This window comes from Cupressus sempervirens, chromosome 7 (assembly GCF_028749045.1).
Source record: "Cupressus sempervirens isolate cs-2001-9-10 chromosome 7, ASM2874904v1, whole genome shotgun sequence".
Lineage (NCBI taxonomy): Eukaryota > Viridiplantae > Streptophyta > Pinopsida > Cupressales > Cupressaceae > Cupressus > Cupressus sempervirens.
In genome coordinates this window covers 920182292-920203956 of record NC_143124.1, presented here as the reverse complement: position 1 = coordinate 920203956, position 21665 = coordinate 920182292, and the positions used below count along the sequence as shown (strand labels likewise).

The window sequence follows — 21665 nt, the reverse complement described above, 5'->3', positions numbered from 1 at the left end:
TATATTATACTATACTATGACATATATATTATATTATAATATAACATATAGTATATATGTTATAATATATTTGATTTGAAATGACATCGATATTATTTATTATAACATCAAATATATTTCAATTTTTTATTTCAAATGGATTTTAAAATTTGATTGTATTGGTGGGAATTTTTGAGTACCCAATAGGTATCGTGTACCTAAAATATTGGGTACACAATTAGGCTTGGTATTTACCAAGCCTATATGGTCAATTCCTTAAAGCCACAAAAATGTGTTGTTGGTGGGATTTTTTGGGTACCCGATAGGTATCATGTACCCAAAATATTGGGTACACGATTAGGCTTGGTATTTACCAAGCCTATATGGTCAATGCCTTAAAGCCACAAAAACATGTTTTTACCCTCTTCCTATGAGTTTCATACTTCAAGGGTGTAGCTAACGACTTTTTTTTTCACCCGAATTCAATGATCAAATTTCCATCAATATAATTTATGTCAAATTACCATTTCATTAAGTAATTATTACTTATTTTCTAATGGACTTACCTATAAAGTGTTGATTGGCATAGTGATTGAAAAACATCTATAACTTTCAAATGGTAAAACCCTAAATTTGAAATTTGAAAGATGGTTCACATTCTATGCTTCGCCTACTACATTTTTTTAAAAGATTTGAATGAGTTAAGATGGTCACACATAGGACTCTTTTAGTCTGAAAATGTTGTAGTAGAAAATTTATAATTAATTATTTATTTAGAATAAAGTTACACAAAAAAATGCATTACATCCTAGCATGAATCTACTAGTTATATTTAGAATCTTATAAAAAATTATTATTATTTGAATGTGATTAAGGTGGTCAGACATACACCTACTTTTTTTTGTAAAAAGAATTGTACTACTGCATTGAAATCTAAAACTTTGACCAATCAAATTAATTTTTTTCAAAAAGGGCTAGTAATTTAGAAAGTACAATAGGTTTCTTATAGATTGTATTGCTAAAAAATTTTGATATAAAGTTCATAGCTAGTCCAAACTTTCACGTTGGGTTGATTTTTTTATTTTTCATTGCCACTTAAGGCCCTAGTTTTCCATACCATGATCTTGCACATACCTATTTGGTTTGTAGGGGATTTGGCATCCACAATTGGTGGGACTTTTGTTAAAGGAAATGAATCTAGATATTATAAGATAAGGACATGTATTTCGTAATTAGCTTCAAGAATTTCTTCAACTCTCTTTTGTCCTTCCAATATTTCCAAATCTTGTAGTAAATTCTTTTTTTACTAGAGTCAAAAACTTTCATGTTAGCTACTCTTGTGAGTAGGCCCAAATCTTTCTTCTTCACTTTGAAATCTTGTAGAATTATTTCATCGCGATATTTATCAATGGTTGGTTATATATGTCTACAACCCAGCACTTGATATTTTCATCAACCTCCATCATAGCTTCTACCTTGGGTTTCTTGATTTTAGGTGTCCTCCCTAGACACTTACTCACCATGTATTAAACTGGCATTATAACTAGAATTATATTGCATTTCTTGTCAACTAACAAATCAAACCATTTGTGTGCACTTAAAGGACCTTTACTTTGGAGAGTTTTAAAATTGTTAGGGTTTCCTAATGCTAATATATTAGGGATGTTGGAATCCACTTCTATTTTCTTGTCTCCCCCTTTTCTATAGATTCAATTCAACCTTCCATTTTTGGGAACTTTATAGGTTCATGGGCATCTACCACTAGGTCTATCTCTGCCACGATTAGAGTTTCCTTTTCCTTCTTATTCTTCTTTCCTCTCCTAGAACAAGTAACTTGTGTTATGGGTTTAATTTTGGCTGGAGCCAATTCCTAGGTAGGAGGGTCAACTTATAGTTTGGGTGCACCTGCAGAGGGCCATTGAACAACTTCATCAATAAAAACTAGTAGAGGTTTTGAACATGAAGTCATTACCTCCCCTTGAGGCATTGCTTTAACTTCAACTAATCTCTCAAACTTTCTTTCCCTTAACCATTTTTTGGTCCTTGTAACATTGAAGGGTCAAAGTTGTATATTGTCCTCTTCCTTCTTACTCTAGTCTTTCTCAAGGATGGAAAGGCCTTCAACCTATTCTAAACATTTTATATCCACTACTTCTTCATCTTTGGTATCTTCAACTCCTTCAATATTCATCTACATCGTGAGGGTGACAATCTATCTTAGGGTAAATTTTGACCATATTCATCTTCTAATTTGAAACTCATCCGTGCAATTAACCAACTAATCCTCTAATGGAGGATCATGCATGAATCCCAAATACACTTCAAAATGAGTTTATACAAAACCGTTGTTATAAACCTAGACTTGGCTTGATAAGGTTTCAAGTCCATGAGCTTTACCTCAAAGCCAAGGTTCAAGGTGTCTTGAGCTTACTTACAACAATAATGGCCCAGTTCAATAGGAAACACATTTTTGAAACCCTTCTTATTCTTAAGCTTTTTGTCTACATGAGTGACTTGTCTGCAAATCATAATTAGTACATATTTATCTAGATAGTATCTAGGTTATTACAATGGTTCCCCTTTGAATCCTCCTACCCTTGAGTATGTGAACTTTAGAAACTGAATAAATTATTTACCATATGTCATAATTAGATACATTTTTTCCTTGAACAACCTTTGATTTTATTTTCCTTGTAGTTCAAACATCGAGCATGCCAGAAACACATCCTAAACCCTCCTTAAGTTCTATGGATTCCTATTTTGTTTTAGAAAAGGGTGATACTCATAAATTGTCATATATTTGACCCAAGGTTTGTGTGGTAAACCTTCCCATTCTCAAAAACACACCAAGATATGAGACAAGTAAGAATTCATGTAACTTGTCCAATCATTTTGGAATCTTGGAAGAGTTCCTCACGAAGCTTGTCAACAATCACTTCAACCTAGAGTATGTATCTCTTCTCTTCGAGTATCACCTGGATGAAAAAGTGCATCTAATATTCCCACAAAAAGGCATATTAGTTTCCCATCACTTTGCTCAAGAAAATGAAAATGTCTCTTACATCCTTAATAAAGTGTTCCTGTAAGAATTTTTCATAGGTCAAAATCACCCAAGATCAAGTCAAGCACAAGCACAGAATAGACCAAAGTATGATCAGAATAACAATATCAAAATTAATTGATCTAATATCATGTACAAGTACACTAGGAGTGCTTAAATATAAAGGCCTCTAGAATGCTTCTAGAATGTCTAGGAGTCAACATACTGATAAGTCTTACAACCAAGCACATGTCCACCAGGAGTGGATTATCCTCCATTAAGCATAGGAGTAAGTGTGATGATGAGAGGATAAGCCTACAAAAGTGTAGCACGTAAAATTATGTTGTAGACACCATGTGCTGAATTAGAGTTTCTTACTCCTGTGTTGTCAATATGACAACTCATAAGAGTATGCGAATCATAAGTATCTCACCTAAGAAATAATAAAATAATACATTGACCTAAGTAAACTTAAGTAAAGTGTAATAAGTAAATACTTATTTACACCAACACCCCCCCTTAAGTGCAACTTAGGGGAATTCACTTAAGCTCACAAAATCTAGGATGAAAATGCATGATGAGTCCTGGCTACTAGGCCATGTTAGGTACCCATATAAAAAATGCAATGAAATCTCTCATAAAGCAGAGAAAGAGGGAAAACTTCATGGGAAAAACCCTCCCCCAAAAAGAGAGATGATAAAAACAAGATGCATGGATGGATGGAATAATCAAGAGCCCCCATTACAATGTACATCAAGTATATACAATAGAGAAGTATGAGAAGAACACAATCCCAATAGAGGAAAAAGTCCCCCCCACAAGAGAGAAGAAGAAAGAAGATAAGGTAGTCCCCCCCCAATGTAGAATTTTGACCAGTAATAGTTGCTCCAATGTAGAAGTTGATCCATGACAGCTGAATAATGTTCCTCCCCTTTGGAAGAGACAATATCATAGGTACATATGAGATGCTTCCCGAATGTGTAGAAAGAATCCCAATGATGAATAGAGTCTCTGAAACCTGCTCAATTGTCCATGTGTCGATACTGACAGTCGCCCCTTCCAACACTGCTAAAAAGAATGAGTGCAGTTCTAGCAAGGATGAATGTAGAACATATCCCAAAGAACTATGTGTCTACTCAAATGATAAAGAGACCTCCTACAACTGATGTACATAAGGATCCACAATCATATCAACCTGTGAATACTAATCATGTAGGGAATGGACAAGAGGGTCAGAGTGGGCCCTCGCAACAACTGAAGAAGGATCTTCTTCATCAAAGAGAAGATGTATATCATCAATGATGTCTCCCAAATCTACTATGTATGACTCCACAAACAAACCTGAAATATCTACTATGTAGTTAGCCCCTGATGTTGGAGTTGGAAGACAAGGTGTACCATGTTGTGCTAGTTTGCATAGACCTATCACTGTAGAAATGTATGCATGTGGAATGTGTTGATGCTATGAACTCATGCTATTTCTGTCAATAGGATCCCACATATCTGAATTTGTTGAATCACTATCACTGGTGTCACTATAAGTTTCCATAATGTATGAAGTGTGGAGAGGCTTAGAGGATAAGATAGGTGAACTTTCCTCAAAGTAAACATTCCTCTCCATTAAAATCTCATGAGTCTCTGGATCCATAAGTCTATATGCCTTAACACTGTCTTCATATCTGATGAAAGTAAAAGGCCTTGGTGGTGGTGCCTTGCATTCCCTGGAAGATATATTTGCCCATGTTGGACAACCAAAGACTTGGAAGTGTTTCATGACTAGTTCTCTGTCGCACCATGCCTCAAAAGGAGTATTTCCATCTAAGGCATTATGAGGAGACCTGTTAAGTATGTGATTGGCACTGTTGATAGCTTTGACTTCAAGTGATGGATTAAGATACTTGGCTTAAATCATGCAACTTGCCATAGACTTAAGAGTTCTAATCCTCATTTCTGCAACACTTGTCTTTTGTGGACTGAATGCTACTAGATTCTGAAGATCAATACCCTCAAGTTTACAAAAGTCTCTAAGTCTTGAGTTCACACATCTACTTTCATTGTCCATACGAAGACCCTTAATGGCTTTCCTTGATTGCTTCTCAACATGACTCTTGAAGCCTAGAAACTTATCAAACACTTCATTCTTGTGATTAAGAAAGTAGACCCATGTGTAGCGTGAAAAGTCATCAATGAAAGTGAGCATATAGCGACCCTTGCTGACTAATGTTGCTGCAAAAAGGTCTGCTAGAACTGTGTGAACCAACTCAAGAGCGACTGATGCTCTCCAAGACTTCTCTTTATCAAACTTCTCCGCTAGATGCATATCCATAGAACAAGTTGAACATTCACCCTTAGAAAATTTGATTATAGATAGACCTTTGACCATATTGTTTGAGCTAAGTTGATGAAGATAGCGGAAGGCAAGATGTCCATATTGCTCATGCCATAATGTACTTTGTGAATGAGATTGAGTCAACAAGGCATGTGAAGGAGACTTAGGCACAAAGTGGGAGAATGAATAAAGCCTTTTGTGATGATTGACGTTACCCACTACAACCAATGAATGATCTTTAAGATTGTGCACCATTACTGAATCAGGAAGGAACTCAACTTTATTGCCATCTCCATAGTGAGTGATTTGGTAGATTGAAAGGGGATTAGAGCTAAGGTTAGGAACATATAGAACTTCTTTGAACTCTCCATTTTCCATCTCAACTTGTCCTTTCCCTTTAACTTCCATTTTTGTATCATCCGGGCCTACAAAGATGTGCAGTACCTTAGACTACTTCAATGGAGAAAAGTCTCCTTTTGAAGAACCCATGTGATACGAGGCACTTGAGTCAAGAATACATTTCACTAAAGAACTTGAACCAGCCATAAGTGCATGCCCTTTTCCCTTTGAAGTGGATGGAGTTGAATCCTTGGAAGCATTTGGCACATTGATTTTGTTCTTCTTGAGTAGTTTTTCGAACTCATTGATTCTCTTAGTCTTGCAATGATGCTCATCATGATTTGGTTTCTTTCAATATGCAAAAAATAGTTTTTCCTTCTTGTCATTATTTCCCTTCTTGTTGGAAGAAGAATTGCCTTGCTCTGAGGAGGTAGATTGTTGTGTCTCTGATTGTGATTTTTTCTTCCATTGCTTTTTCTTGCTGTTGTTAGAACTTTATCCACTTTGGTTTGACTAGTTCTCATTGCTAGCCACCAATGCATTGGTCTTTGATGACTTGAGAAGTCCCATATCTATCAACTTGGATTGTTCCAACATCAACATTTTTGCACATGCATCAAATGTAGGCTTAGTGAAAGCACTTCCCATGGTCAACCTGTGAGTGTTGTAACTCGAAACAAAAGATGCATACACTAAAGGTAGCCTCTTCAAGATGTAATGAATCAAGCAATCATCCTTCATGGGATTGCCACAATCTTTAAGTAGTGCTCTCAATTCATTGGCTTTGTTGATATAATCTTGAATTGTGTCAAAATTCTTAGGATCCAATAGAAGTAGGTCATCCTCAATTTAGTATCCCTTTTCCTCATCCACCTTACCATACAACCCTTCAAGTTTGTCCCAAGCAGGCTTGGCTTCCTTAAAGTTGGAAATGTGGAAGAAGAGATCTCTATGAGCACAACTCCTGATAATTCCTAAAGCCTGATTGTCTTTAATTTGTCAATCAACTAGTGTTGTAGCATCAGTGGGTTTTACAATTATACCATCAATATATAGATTTAAACCTTTTTCCATTAATCTACTCCATACAATATCTTTCCATGTAGTATAATTGTGTGAAGTTAGAAGTGGAGTTTTAAGTGAACCCATGATGCAGAAAATTAAAAGAGCACAAAAGAGAGACACAATAACACAAGAGACACCCCCCTATTCACTCAATCAAAAGACCCCCCAAAAAAGATTCTTTTGGCACTTTATATGTAGTGCGTGTACAATAGGCCACTTGTTAAAATGGACAAAAGTGGGCTTCTGATTTAACTATTTACAACTGCCTTTTGAGGCTCAAATCTATCACTAAGCAGTATAGCTCAAATGCACAACAATTTTGACAAGTAATCAAAGCAATACAATGAAGAAAATGAACTAATTCTGAAAGTGATTTTTTTCCACACAACCCTATAATCTGATTGCAAATCTGGAAAGTGGATGAAAAATTAAGCACTTTCAAAAAAAATGGAACCTAAAAATGTGTTAAGATAAGCTTGTATGGAGCGTTTGAAGTTGCAAAAGGTAAGATTAGACAGGTATAGTCGCCAAAAAATGCAATCTCTAACAAATCCATGCACCAAAAATAGAAAAGAATAGCATCACTGAAAAGTTTAGGAAATTCTACCCAAATTTTTAAAAAAATCACACCTGATTTGGAGTCTAGATGACTGAGTTATGGCCTCCCAAAGTCAGACTATCAAATCAAAATTGAATCTAGAGAGGGGTCTAGGCAAAAAATTGCAAGGTTAAATTTAACAGTCAAATGGTCATCGCAGCAGTTCAAATTTGCCTAGAAATGACGATCTAATGGCCGTCAAATTTAGCATAGTAAAATGGTTATGTCAGCAAAAAAAGGCCACTGGGTGACATGGCAGGTGACGTCAGGATGACATCAACAGTATGGATTTCCAGTATAGCATACGGACCCTACGTGTCAAGGTAGAAACATGACAGGTTGTGGTTGGGCCGCGTGGTGGCTGACTATGCTCTCCAGCTAACATGGCCAATCTAACTGGGCTGGCGTGTGGTGGCTAAATCAGCTATCTAAATGGGCAAAGTGTTTGATTGTGTGGCTCCACATGGAAGGTGGGGTGCTGAGCTATCCACTGTACGCGTGGAGGCGGAAGTGGTGCCGCCAAGAGTTTGCAGACATTGGTTGGAATTGTATTAGCTGTCGACGGGGATTTTGGAGTTGCCAACAATGATGTCAAAGTTTTCAAAAAGTGTGTCAGAGATGTGCAGTAGTAGCCAGACTCGATTAACAGCATCGGGTAACTTATGATCACCATCAGGAGTCTCCCAAGGAGGTTGAAAACTAACGACAACGGCGTGGTTGTTTTGAATTGCCAGTGATTGCTGATGAAAACTGGTGATGAAGGAAATTTGCGTCGAAAGTCCTTTGATTGGTGGTGGGCTCAATGGGACTTTAGTCCCACATTGACCCTACAATGGTGTCAATGACCTTTAAAAACAATACACTACAGTATGTAAACAAATGAAGCCATTGGCCAAGAATGAAAAGTGCAGTCCTTCGGAGAATGGTTGTGGTTGTCGGTCATTGTCCGCTAGTTGAGCCTATGGTCAGCCAGAAGTTGGTTGAAAACAACCAAAATTTGAAGTTGATGCCGCTATAAAATATGAAAGAACATTTTGGAATGACAATGAATATTCCCTACGGGGGCCAGGGTTTCACCTCCTAGTTCCTGCAAAAAAAAAATCTCTTTAGGCCTAATAGGCCGAAAAAAATATTTTGAAAAAGTGCAAAAAAAAGAAAACAGAAAAATATTTTGAAAAATGGTAGATCTAAAAATTAAATTAAATAGATCTGAAGATGACCATACTGAATTTGCAAATTGGACCTTCAGGTGCTAGTTTGCAAAAAAAATTGCCTCAAATTTGACTATGGCCTAGGGTAGGCAAATTTATAGTCAAATTTCACTAAATCAATGTTCCAGACACAATGGTGAGGTCCACTTTGGCTCTAGACGCTCCCAATGACAACGATACTCTAGATCTGGGTTGGGGTCCTTCGAGAGGTGAAGCAAGAAAATGGTCTCAAACAGCTATGTGAAGAGAAATTCCCTCAGCTCTAATACCATGTAAGAATTTGTCTTAGGGAAAAATCATCCAAGATCAAGGAACTCAAGAACAAGCATAGAATAGACCAAAGTATGATTAGAATAACAATATCAAAATGAATTGATGTAATGTCATGTACAAGTACACTAGGAGTACCTGAATATAAAGGCCTCTAGAATGCTTCTAGAATGTCTAGGAGTCAACATACTAATAAGTCTTACAACCAAGCACATGTCCACCAAGAGTGGATTATCCTCCATTAGGAGTAAGTGCGATAATGAGAGGATAAGCCTACAAAGGTGTAGCATGTAAAATTATGTTGTAGACACCATGTGCTTAATTAAGAGTGCAAATAACTATGTTGTCAACATGACAACCCAATTAATTATGCAAACTCCAGTGTTGTAGACACCATGTGTTGAATTAGAGTTGCATACTCCTGTGTTGTCAACATGACAACTCATAAGAGTAGGCATACTCCTAAATGTCTCACGTAAGAAATAATAAAATAATGCATTGGCCTAAGTAAACTTAAGTAAAGTGTAATAAGTAAATACTTATTTACACCAACAGTTCCCTTGTCAGAGGTTGAAGCAAATGGAACCTCCTTTTTCTTGTTTCAACAACCAATTCTTAGCAATGACATTATTGTAATCCTCCTTCATGGAAAACTAGTTGTAGGCAATATTGATGGTCCATTCCTCATAGGTTTCCATGGGAGGAATCCTTAAGATGCCCATCAGAGTATCCCAACTTATCCTTATAAGTTGTTCACTAGTAAAGGTTTGAATGCATCTTTATGATATATAATACCTATTTTTGCATTCAAGTACCAACTCTAGACATGGTGTTGCCTTAGGAAACCTTGCAGCTTGATTTAGATCGCTTTTGGACACTTTGTCTTCCATAGACCTAGACTCTTCTTTTTTAAATTTAGCTACTACCCTTTTATATTTTCATCTATTAATATTGTATCCCATAATTCTAGAAGAAAAATGGTTAAGAGAGTAGTTTTCTTTTCTTTGGGAAGCTTAGGTATAGATGAAGACATTTGTAACATTTAACAGAGAATTACTTGAAATTGGCAACAAATAGAAAGGGAAGAACTAGAATAATTATGATTACAAAGCAAGGAATTTGAAACCATAAAATGTAGGAAGAGATTCTTCAAACTAACCCATAAATTTAGCTCCACTTTCCTGGGAAGAAGTAGTTACCTTGCCTTAACTCTATTGCTTCCAGGTTTAAACGATTATACAATACAAGTGATCACAGAAAAATGGTAAAAATGGTTATAAGGCTTCACTCGTGTGATGTGTCTCATCAAATAATAGAAACCTCACTGATTAGATGGAATGCTACCAATTTTACAAGTGATTTACTCCTTGCACGTACCATTCTTACTTTTTCGTCACCTTTCCAAAAATCTAAATGCATGTCTTTTCACCTTTTGTGCATATCAATTCATGATGATTTGCTTCCACGTGTTTATGGGAGGTTCCTTACTTAAGAATCTTGAACCTTAAACTATGAAATGGGAGGTTCGAAAGTTCAAGTTGATTCGCCTGCAAATTTTGGGATGAAGCATTAAGAGACTTGACTATGCCACATTAGTGACCCACTACGACTCTTTGAACTTTGAACTTCAAATTACAAAAAATAAGGTTTAATAGTTCAACTTCAATGAAGAGCCCTTTCATCGCCGAAAATAAAAGTGAGACTTTACATATAGTGGACTAGGTTGGTGATGCCTATATGAAACTATGAAGTTTGAACCTTAAACCTCAAGGTTCAACAATTCAAGTTCGAAGATTGAGACTTAATACTAGCACAACAAGACAAAAGGAAATGACAAGGCCAACTCAACTTGAACCTTGAACTTTTTGAATTTAAGTTCAGAATTCAATGACCCAAAAAGGAGTTTTAAAAATTATCATAGTTAATTTTTCCAAGACAAAAATATGAATAACACTTAATAACGGTGTATTGTCAAGTTACAACCATAAGCCCCACCACACCTATTAATATTTTTTTCCTCGTCTACCAATTTTGCTAGCTTTAAACTAGAGATGTCATTTGCATTCACCCTTTTTTGTATGGTAGAACTAGTCCCACTCCATCAAGTTAGCTATTTTCGAATCTAAATTGGACCACTTTGCCTAGTGCATCTAGACTGTTTCATTTGAGTGTCTATGATCCTCATTGCCCTAGCTCATTGACTTGTGGTTATTGCCTAGAGCTCAAAAGTTCAGAGATTATGGCCTCAATGTTCGAAGTCAAATCTGGGAGAGCAAGAAACAGGCAAGAACAGCTTTATTCACATCTAGGAAAAATAAAATATGAGTTGTATGTCAGATAATCTCCATAGAAAATTGATAGGAACAGATAAGTAAGCAGGTTTCAAACCAAAAGTTCTTGTTCTTCACAATAGTCATCTATTTTTCAAATAGTCGTATTTATATACAGCTAACATATTTCATGATTACCATTCCTCAACTATCAAAAATACACATATAATATAATATGAAATAGCTAACATTTTGGGAATAACAAACTTGACAAAGCAACTGAATCTTACATATGGAAACTCAACACAATACACCTCGTCTTTCTCACAATCTGTCATCTTTCTTACCTAAGCCAGATCCCTCATATGCGGTCTTCTTCATTATTTATTCACAATTCTCATGAGGACTTAAAATGCTTATATTGATTTTGTTTGAGAGATGGGGAAGGAGAGCAGTGTGAAAGAGTGCATATTAAGCGGTATTAAATCTCCTTGTTACATACATTCAACAGCAGCTTGTAATGGGTCTCCACAAATATCAACCAAAAAAATTTCTCTGCAGAGGACTACGAGCGAGATAGATTTGGGATGGTCAAGAGAGGAGCGCGCCGCCATCAGAATCCAAGCAGCTTACAGAGGCTATCTGGTAAAAACAACTTGTTTTATTTTCATCAGTAAAATGATTTTTCATATCAAACTTAGAATATTTTCTATCTCAACTCATTGAATTCAATTTATTTATAGTAAATTATATTGCTATCAGGATTCAATTGTGTAGTTTTTCGAGTCAAATTCATTGATCTATTCATGAGTAGTAGTTCTCATTAATGCCATTCTTCATGAGAATAAATAAAACACTTAATATTCATTGCATCTAGGTTTTGCTCACCCATCTGAGTACTACTTAGCTCAGGCACGGACTGCTTAAACATCACACACTAAGCTTAATTTTCTCCTTAGTGTGTGATGTTTAAGGATGACTGCTCAAACAGCTCAACTAAAGAGTTTCCTCCATAAGAAATTTAATCATATTTATTTTTTAAAAATATATATATATTTATTTATTTATTTATTTATTTACATGTAAAACGAAATCTCTGTGTTTTAATTGTCAGGCAAAGCAAGCATTTTGGGTGCTGAAAGCGTTGGTGAAATTACAAGCTGTTTTTCGTGGGTATTTAGTGAGGAGGAAGGTGCATTTGGCCGTGCATCGATTGGAGACCGTTGTGAGTCTGAAAGCACGTCTCCGTTCAAAACAGTTATTTATAAACAAAACCCAGTAATGATTTTTAGTAGGGAGTTCTTATGGAATTTTCCATAGTGATTAGTCGTAGTCTTATAATTCCTTTTTATGCAGCAGTGATGTGATTTCTTTGGATTAGATTGCCATCTGTTGATGATCTTTGGGTACTTTGGGTTATGAAAAATTCAATCGTCTAGTTTGCCACTCCAAGGAATGATCCTTAGAAATGTTAAAATCTCCTTTATCATATGTCGGTTGATCATAACAATTGAAGAATGGTAGAAAATCATTGTGATTTATTTTAGTTGAGGTCTTGTAGATGCAGGTCTTAAAACCATAGGCAAATGGGTGTCAATAGTAGAGTTTCACCTTGAAGGGGTTATTATGTGTTGAATTATAAGAACATTTCATGTATGCAAAAAATTTATACATGTTAGATCATATCATGAAAGTTAAAACCATCGTGAGATGCAGCATTTGTAGATTTTATTTTCTCTGATTTGAATATTTTGAGTGGCCATTAGCATAATACTGTTGATCTACATTTATCTAATTTGAACAGGTTTGAAATTGAAAAAATGATTAGTTCTTTGATAGATGGGTAAAAAGGATGACAGTTATAATCTATTTTTTCAGTTGGTACAACCTTTTTTTTGAGGTCGTTTTTTTATGAATAGTTTTGTAGTCTTTTAGCCTGTGACCTTGTACTCTTGTGAGATGATCTTGTATTTTCCAACTTCTTTTTTTTTTTTAAATATATACTTTAAAAATGATAATTGTTATTTTAGTTAATGTATCCCCAACCTTTTTTAGTAAATTGTAATCTTAGTATATTATTTATTAATAAAAAAGAACTATTCATCAAAAAAAGTTTAAGAAATATAATACTATCTATAAGTTAATGTATTTCTTACAAAGATATTTATAATATAAATGAATTTCTTCAATATTTCTCATATTCAAGAACCACTGCTACTTCCTTCTCTGAAGCCATGGAAGTCTTTTCTAATCACTTCACTATCGATACTATCACTTCTCAAATTATGTTATTTATAGTTACTTCCAGGGCCTTTGGAAAATCCACACTCCTTGGAGATTTTCCTCTGATTCGTCCGGATAATTTTGTTACTTTGTGAATGATATCAGAGGGAAGGTTAAAAATGCAGCATATAAATTGAGTTTTTCTGTTTAGCCGGCTATTTGTATGGACGGATTTTCTCATTGGACATATGCCCAAGTTATACAATACAAAGTTTGTATATATCGATCTGGATAAGTGGTGTATGCCAAATTCTCAAACAATGATCTGAATTGAAAATATACATTTTTACATCAATATGCTTTTTGTTGAGATAATTGAAGGGTCTTACAAATAATTTAGATTGGTAGTTGCACATTAAATAATATTTAATTGGTTAACAAATAGACATAATATAGTGTTATTAGATCTACCAAATAAATTTTATTCAATTGTGAGTACTCATAATCATAGTTCTAAATTTTAGGTCCCAACTATTAATGTTAGATAATTGAAAATATGATGCAGGAGCATCTATCAAGTGGTATCAGAGCAGGAGATCCTGAGTGTACAAGTAGATTGCCGAAGTGTGAGGCAGTTTGTACCAGGACCTTGGTTGGGCAAAGTTTATCAGAGCTGGTGGACTACAAATCTGTTGTCCTAGACTTGTGATGTGGTTCCTGATTGTTCGTGCGAGGTGGCAGGTTGCGATCTGACTTGCAAACAATTTGGTTGTCACAAGGAGTGTGGGAAGGATTTGTTGCAGAGGGTTTACGAAGATCTTGGAAGATGGCTCCAAGAGGATTGGACCCTAAGATGATTGCCAAAATTCATGATATAGTGGAGAGGAATTTTTCTAAGATTCTCGGTTGGATGATAGATTGGCTGATCAAGTTAAGGAGGTTCGTGAGAGAAGATGGCATCACAAGCTTGAGGAGTAGAAGCTCGAGAAGAAGGTGGAAGCTCAAGGAGTAGCTTGAGGAGTGGAAGCTCAAGGAGTAGCTTGAGGAGTAGAAGCTCAAGGAGAAGCTCGAGGAGTGGAAGCTCAAGGAGAAGCTTGATATCATCTTGTGGGTGTTGTAAGGATCTTCAAGTACAATAAAATTTCTTGTGAAGCATTTTTTTTATTGGTCTCCATATTGTTGTTTTCTTGATTGTGAGTGGGTAAGGGTGGTGTGGCCCTCTATCAGTGGTATCAGAGAGTACCTACATTAGTGGTATCAGAGCCTACCTACATTAGTGGTATCAGAGCCTACCTACATTAGTGGTATCACAAGGTTGAGGTGGAAGAGGTTGGTTTTGCTGATCAGTCTGTGGAGTCTGATGCAGAACCTGTAGAGCAAATAGAGGTTGTTGCTGAGGATATTCCTAACCTTGCTAATGTTGGGATGGAGGTTGGTTTTCATGATCAGTTGGTTGATTCTGACATGGAGACTGTAGAGCATTTGGGCATAGATGATCCAGTTTTTGGTGGTGACTTGTATGTTGCAGAGCATCTTATTGTGAACAATGAGGTTGCTGGTGTGGAGAGTTTGGCATGTATTGATGGAGATCTACATGTTGGTGCTGATATGAAGTTTGTTGTTGCTGATGCGGGGTTTGTTGCTGCTAGTGTGGATTCACTAGTTGTTGATGTGAATGGGAGTTTGTTAATGAAGCATTATGTTCAGTTTGTTCTTGTGCATGAGCTTGTTGATTGGATGGTTGAGATGTTGGTGTGGAAGATTTGCATGGTGGTTTTGTTGTCCCTTTTGAGGTGGAAACCTTTGGTGAAGATGAAGATGGTTGTAGATTTTCTTTTTGGCGTCCAAGTGTGGGACACACTTTTCTATCTACCGGGGGAGTCTGATGCAGGAGCATCTATCAAAATATTAGACAATGAATCAACAAATACTATTATGAAAATATGCTTGACTACTAGTTCTATTCCCTAATCATTTTCTTCTAAAAAATACTGCCCATTATTCCTGTCATGATAATAATTATATTCAGTTACTCACCTTCAAAGAAATTAAATTTAAACCAATTCATTCTCAGAATATCTTACTAGTAAACTTCATCTTATTCTGACTACTAATAAACATTTGAAGAATATTCATTACGATAGACAATAACAATAATAATATTATCCAAAGGCATAATAAGAAGAGTGCATCTCTGCATCTCTGTTTAGCCATGGCTATCCATCTGCAAACATAGATGCATCTCATACAAACTGGAAGAACCGAAAAACATTACCATCTTGTTACAATAATCATATCCATCCAAACTGAAAGTATGAATCTCAAACCTAACAAACAAATCAGGAAGACAAATAGAACATCACACACTAAAACTTAATTCGTAAACTAAAATTATTAAATAATCAAAACTAATAAAATAATCTACGCATCACTGGCCTGCAGCGAAAGCCTCGACAGGAAAAGTCTTTGTAATTCCTGCAAGACTCTTGAACTGCATTTTCCCCGTTGGAGGATTCTCCACAATGATGTCACTGACAGGAGCCCAGATGAGCAACTCCTTTGCCTTAACTCCCTTGAGTTTCTTTATTCTTCCGGCCTCAATAAACCCATGAATCTCTTTGTCATAACTCACCTGCTTAGAGATGAGTTTGAAAGTGTGTTCCACTTTCTTCTTCTGAGTAATCCACATGTAACCAGTGGTCTTCACATAACCCACCTCAACAACATCTTCAAGAGGCAAAAGTCCCTCTGGAAGCCCGAATTCCTTCAGAAGAGCTCCTGCTTGTTTCATCCCTTCTTCATGGCCCTTCATTACTATGCCTCCTTCCTTCTCTGAAGCCATGATATTCTCTTTCTAATCACTTCACTTTCAATTCTATAGAGATGATAAGCGAGAGTAGATTAGGTTTCTCTTTACTTTCTTGTGTTTGGAGAGGATAGTGTGTTAGTTATTTATAGTTGCTCTTCTTTTGGAATAGACACCGGATTTCCTTAATTTTACCGGATGATTTTGTTCCCTTGTAAATGGGGTTATCATAGGATTTCTTAAAGTATGACATATATCTTGCTTGGAATAATCGACGTTCGAGATAGCTAAGTTTAGACGGCATGCAGAGTCTTGTTTTTGAGAATGGCGTTTTTACAGTGAGGACGGGGTGGCCAAAGTGTCAGCTGGCAAAAACTTGTTTCTGCCGTCTGAGCATTTAGGTTCAACTATTACTCATTGTTAATGTCGATAATATTATATATATTAAATATTTTTATTGTTTTGATGATACAGAAAGTTTGGTTGTAATTTCTAATGTTCTATATTTGCAATTTAAATACTTTTTCTACTGATTTCTAGTTGATTTAGGCATGATTCATTTTTTTTCGTATAAATTGTATATAGATTATTTTGTATTTTGGAGTACATATCAAAGGTAAAAGTGAGTTGAATACGAAGACTATATAAAGATTCTATTCTAGACATAGTTGCAAATGTCAGTCTTTGTCTCTCTAGTTTACCAATGTCAATTGTCGCTTCCTGTAGTGAAAGTCCATGAGATTTGTGTATAGTAATAGCCCATGACATGATGAGTGGAAGTTGTCTTTCACTTTCTAATATTCTAGGTACAGTTGGTATACTTTTTCAAACTCGAATATTATATGATGGACATCGTAATTATCAAACCAAATGATAACTTTCATGGGGATAAATGGTGGTTTACAATCCGGTTCATAAATAAAACCAATCCAATCTAATTGAACGTAAGTGAACACTATAGGACACAAAGCCATATTAATTAGTGCCTCAAGTAACATCATTATCTATATATAGCAGACACCTTATTCCCTTCTCCTCGTAGTTTTTCATAGATGTACAATCACTTTCTAAATATGAAATGCCTTATGATGAATACTATGAAAAATGTCATAAGGTGGAACATGGGCAAACCATTGTGAGTTTCATGCGACCTTCATAGTAACTCGCACCAACATTCATGTGCACCACTTGAAGAGCCAAGTATCTCAAATCTACTATTTTGATGGCGCACATACTCCTAGATACTTCATCTCTCATATCTAGAACTATATGTGCTTCATTAATGACAAGGACAATGTTTTTGATGCACTCATTCTTCTAGAGGGTGAAAATAAAAGCACAAGCCAATCTCACCAAGAGCCTATGATGATTTTTTTAATCAAATAGGGTGTAGAGAAAATAGAAAAAGTTGTAGAGAAGATTTTTTTTTTAAAAGAAAGGATGAGCTTCAGTGAAGGGAAATTCTAATAGGGTGTATTCCATAGCTACTAAGGAAGATAAAAAAATACAAGGAGAAACAATAGTGATTCCAACATTATAGATACTAATGATTCTTAGTCTAGTCTCCTAATAATAGTTCTAACATCGATGTACAACAAAGTCTCAAAAGTGGGGTGGAATTTCTCCATTCTAATTGTATTTAGTAGATTATTTATACATCAAGATTTTTACCATATACCACGCACTAGAATTGTGCCACAAAAATTCAAAATATTTTAAAGAAATGTTGCCTCAAGGAATTAAATGAAATGACTCATAATTTGTGTAGTAAATAGATTTTGCAAGGATGTTGTGGAGATCTTTAAATTATTTAAGCACTCTTGATAACTCCTTAACATCATAATCCTTGTTTGTATTTTATTTAGCAGACAAGGGTTGATTACTTCTAATGAAAGTGTGTTCCCCTTGATACCACAAATACATAATAGAAATATAGAAACAACAATCATTTGAAAGAATAAAACATGGGCTTCTTATTATCTCCACAAATGCAAAATTACAGAATTCTAAGGGCCCGTTTGGTGAGCGGAATAGGAATACGTATTCTGGAATACATATTTTGGAATACGTATTTTGGAATACATATTCTAGAATACGTATTCTGGAATAGAATGTATTCCTGTTCTCCATTTGGTTCAGCCAATATTTGATGGGAATTCGTGGACCCAAAAATTTATGTTTTCTAAAATAAATAAAAATGGAGTAGGAATACGTATTCCAATACCACCTATTTTGGTGGAATTGCAAAACCCCATTTTTGGGCCAAAAATGGAATACGTATTCCATTTTTGCTGCGTATTCCAATCCTGTTTTGGTGCATCCAAACAAGGAATTCACAATTTTTGGAATACGTATTCCTATTCCGCTCACCAAACGGGCCCTAAAATACAATATGCAAACCCACATGGGCATCTTCCTTACAATTATCTATAAGACAAAGTTGTAAACTATCACCCAAAAGTTCCTAGACATCACTATGGTCCTTCCTTATATAGGCAATTTTTCACCGCCTCGGAAGGTTCTAGACATTAGTGTTGTAATCATTTACTAAAAATTTTGTACATAGATTCTATAGGAGTGTTGAGAAAAGGAACTAAAAATTATTGTCAAAAAGATGTTTGTTGGAGATGTTTGAGTTATTTGTTGCCTCTTCAAATAAAGGAAAAGACTTTTTGCTAGTCAAATGTTGTAGAGGTCACAAGAAGAAGTATTGAAGAAGATAGTGAAAGAAAAATCATTGTACATGGTAGATATTTCTAGAAGACAATATATAAACTTGTCAATTTTAGAGTTGAAGAAATATAATAGTCTCTATAGGATATAGTTCTAGAAGCTTCAATAAAGACATGATTGTCAAGGAAAGATTATTTGTTGAAGAATATTTTTCACCAAAAAAGGAGATCATTATGTAAGGAGTTCAACATGAAGTTTGAGTAGGGACCATAGGTGAGAGAATTCATAGAAGAGCTCAAAGTGTGAATGATAATAAGTTATAAATGTGCATAGGTAATGAACTTGTATTTTGGGAGAATAATTGAGTTATAGTAACCTTTGTTAAGATGTGAAACATAAAGTACTTTTTGTAGCTAAGATGTTTTAGGGAGTGCTTGATCAATTGTACTCAATAGCCTAGAGTTTTTTGGTCCAAAGATGTAAAACTTAGAAATATGAAAGTTCAATTTTATATTATAACCTTTGTTTCAAGTTATGCCTACACATGAATTACTGTGATAGAACATTTAGTCATGTATAATGTATCATGTGTCCTCTTGTACACACATAAAGGATGTGGCTTCAAGTCGTATTGCATATCAAGCCCATGCCTAAGATTGATGATGAAATAAAGAAGTTGAATCTTTGAGTAAGGGGATTTGAGATGGGCTAATCTCAAATTGTAAGGAACCATGGTAGTGGTTAGATGAGATTTTTATATAGTGATATCCATGTAGGTTAAATGAATTCCTACATTCCATGTAGCTTTATCTTTTATTTTCTTTGACATATTTGTAGTTTTCTACATGAGTTGAATATATAATTTCTAAAATATGATAATTTCTCCAACTTGTTTGGTAAGAACTTGGGTTGCTAGAGCTAAATAAAGAGTTCTAATAATAGATTGAAGTTGTTAAGTGAAATTGTGTATAATCATAGATGTTTGTCTTCTATTTTTAGTTTACATTCGATATGTCTAAGACCTCTATGTAAAGAGGTAGAATTTAACATTGAGTTATTTGTCCTTGATCAATTGACCCTTGAACACTTGATCAAAAATATTTGATGAATAAATATATATATATATATATATATATATATATATATATATATATATATATATATATATATATATATATATATATATATATATATATATATATCATTATTGGTTAGAATTGATTATTATTATATGTTACACTTACATATTCAAACTCAAGACCTCCTACACGAGAGGCTCACAAGTTACCATTGTGTTCTAGACTTTTGCCTAGTATTTGTATGATTTTAAATTGAGTATTTTTTGTTTTATTCTAATTTCTTCAATTTGATAGCATAGATTATTTTTAATTCATTCACCCAAAATCAAAATATAAAGGTGATAGAGCTTATCTTCAAAATAAAGATTACACAATCCCAAGATTTTTGAAACATATCAATTGATGATACCAAATGAAATGTCCTAAAATGAATATTTTAAACTTCCTCTGATAATGAGATCCAACTACAACTCCATCCCAATATGAATGCCAGAATATTAAAATAATAGAATTATCCTAAAAAATTAGTAGAGGTTGTTCCTTCAAAGAGGACATTAATTCAAACAAGTAAAAGTGAAATTCAATTTTATGGTACAAGTTTAGATCTATTGGTACTTAAAGATAATTATATAAACTAATGAGTACAAAGCGTATATAAACTCACACCCAAATTTCATTGTTTCTCTTGAGAACCACTCCTAAAGGAAATTTTCTATAGTGGGTCCTCTTGTCTATTGGATTCGGGTTCATAAATGACTTTAAAGAATGTAAAAATAATTTGACAATCTATTGATTAAAATGAATAGTATGTGGAAAAGTTGCATGATACTATCTAGTAAAAATGTACGTGTTTTGATTCATTTTGTATTGCACTTTATGTTTTATTATGAAATATAATTTGATTGATGTCATTAAAATAATGTAAATTTTTTTAAGAATTGATTGTATACTTTTTTATTATCAACATTGTTTAATGATGAAATTGAATTTAAGGAGAAACGAAATGTCAAATCAAAAAAATGATATTGTTGATCTGGTAAAAAACTTAATTTAGAGAAAGATATTCAATAGTATAAAGCATCTTAATTTTGTTTCACATATCTTACACGATAATTTCAAATTACTCAAATTTTTAAATAATATATGATGCACGTCTTTTTTAGAACTAAGATTCCTAGATTAAAACATCAATTATGATGTCACAATCGAATGATTTTAATTGAGGTGTCTAAAATGACCCTTTAAAAAAATTAGATTAATAAATGTATAGTAAACCATATTTTATTGGTGAAAGATGTGGCATCACATATTTTATTTCTTTTAGATCCAAAGAATACAATTTATTCAATAATTAGTACAACTTATGATCAACACCAAACAACTTTAAGTCACAACTATCAATATTACATTATCAGAAATAAAGAAATAGTTTGTTAGATGTAAAGAATACATTTTATTCATGAATACTCATGATCAACATTTTAAATTTTAGATCACTATAAATATTACATAATTGAAAATATTAGATAATAAATCAACAAATGTTATTATGATGAAATCAACTACTACTACATCTTTCTCCTATCACTTCTTCTAAAGAATCATATAATAAATCACCTCTTCTCTGCTGCCCATTATTTCTGCAATGATACTAATTATATTCAATTACTCATCTACTATGAAACTAAATTGAAACCAATTCTCAACTGTTTTTACTTGTAAACTTACATCTTATTTTATTAAAGGCAGGCAGAACTACTAACAAACATCTAAACAACATTCA

The 21665-nt window shown here is 34.3% G+C and overlaps 2 protein-coding genes across 2 annotated transcripts; one reads left to right on the top strand and one right to left on the bottom strand.

Moving 5' to 3' along the window:
- Positions 1-11539: 11539 nt before the first annotated feature.
- On the top strand, positions 11540-12383 carry LOC149550542 (protein IQ-DOMAIN 20-like). Its single transcript, XM_089795111.1, has 2 exons — positions 11540-11746; positions 12216-12383. The coding sequence occupies exons 1-2, from the start codon at positions 11540-11542 to the stop codon at positions 12381-12383; spliced, it is 375 nt and encodes a 124-aa protein (XP_089651237.1).
- Positions 12384-15752: 3369 nt separating this feature from the next.
- Positions 15753-16166, bottom strand: LOC149550541 (uncharacterized). Its single transcript, XM_089795110.1, has one exon. The coding sequence runs from the start codon at positions 16164-16166 to the stop codon at positions 15753-15755; it is 414 nt and encodes a 137-aa protein (XP_089651236.1).
- Between the last annotated feature and the right edge of the window lie 5499 nt (positions 16167-21665).

Bases quoted from the DNA above. Each gene is read 5' to 3' on its own strand.
- LOC149550542 (XM_089795111.1), top strand. From the start codon at position 11,540: ATGGGGAAGGAGAGCAGTGTGAAAGAGTGCATATTAAGCGGTATTAAA. The intron at 11,747-12,215 runs GTAAAAACAACT...TTTAATTGTCAG, and splicing joins CAGCTTACAGAGGCTATCTG to GCAAAGCAAGCATTTTGGGT.
- LOC149550541 (XM_089795110.1), bottom strand. From the start codon at position 16,166: ATGGCTTCAGAGAAGGAAGGAGGCATAGTAATGAAGGGCCATGAAGAA.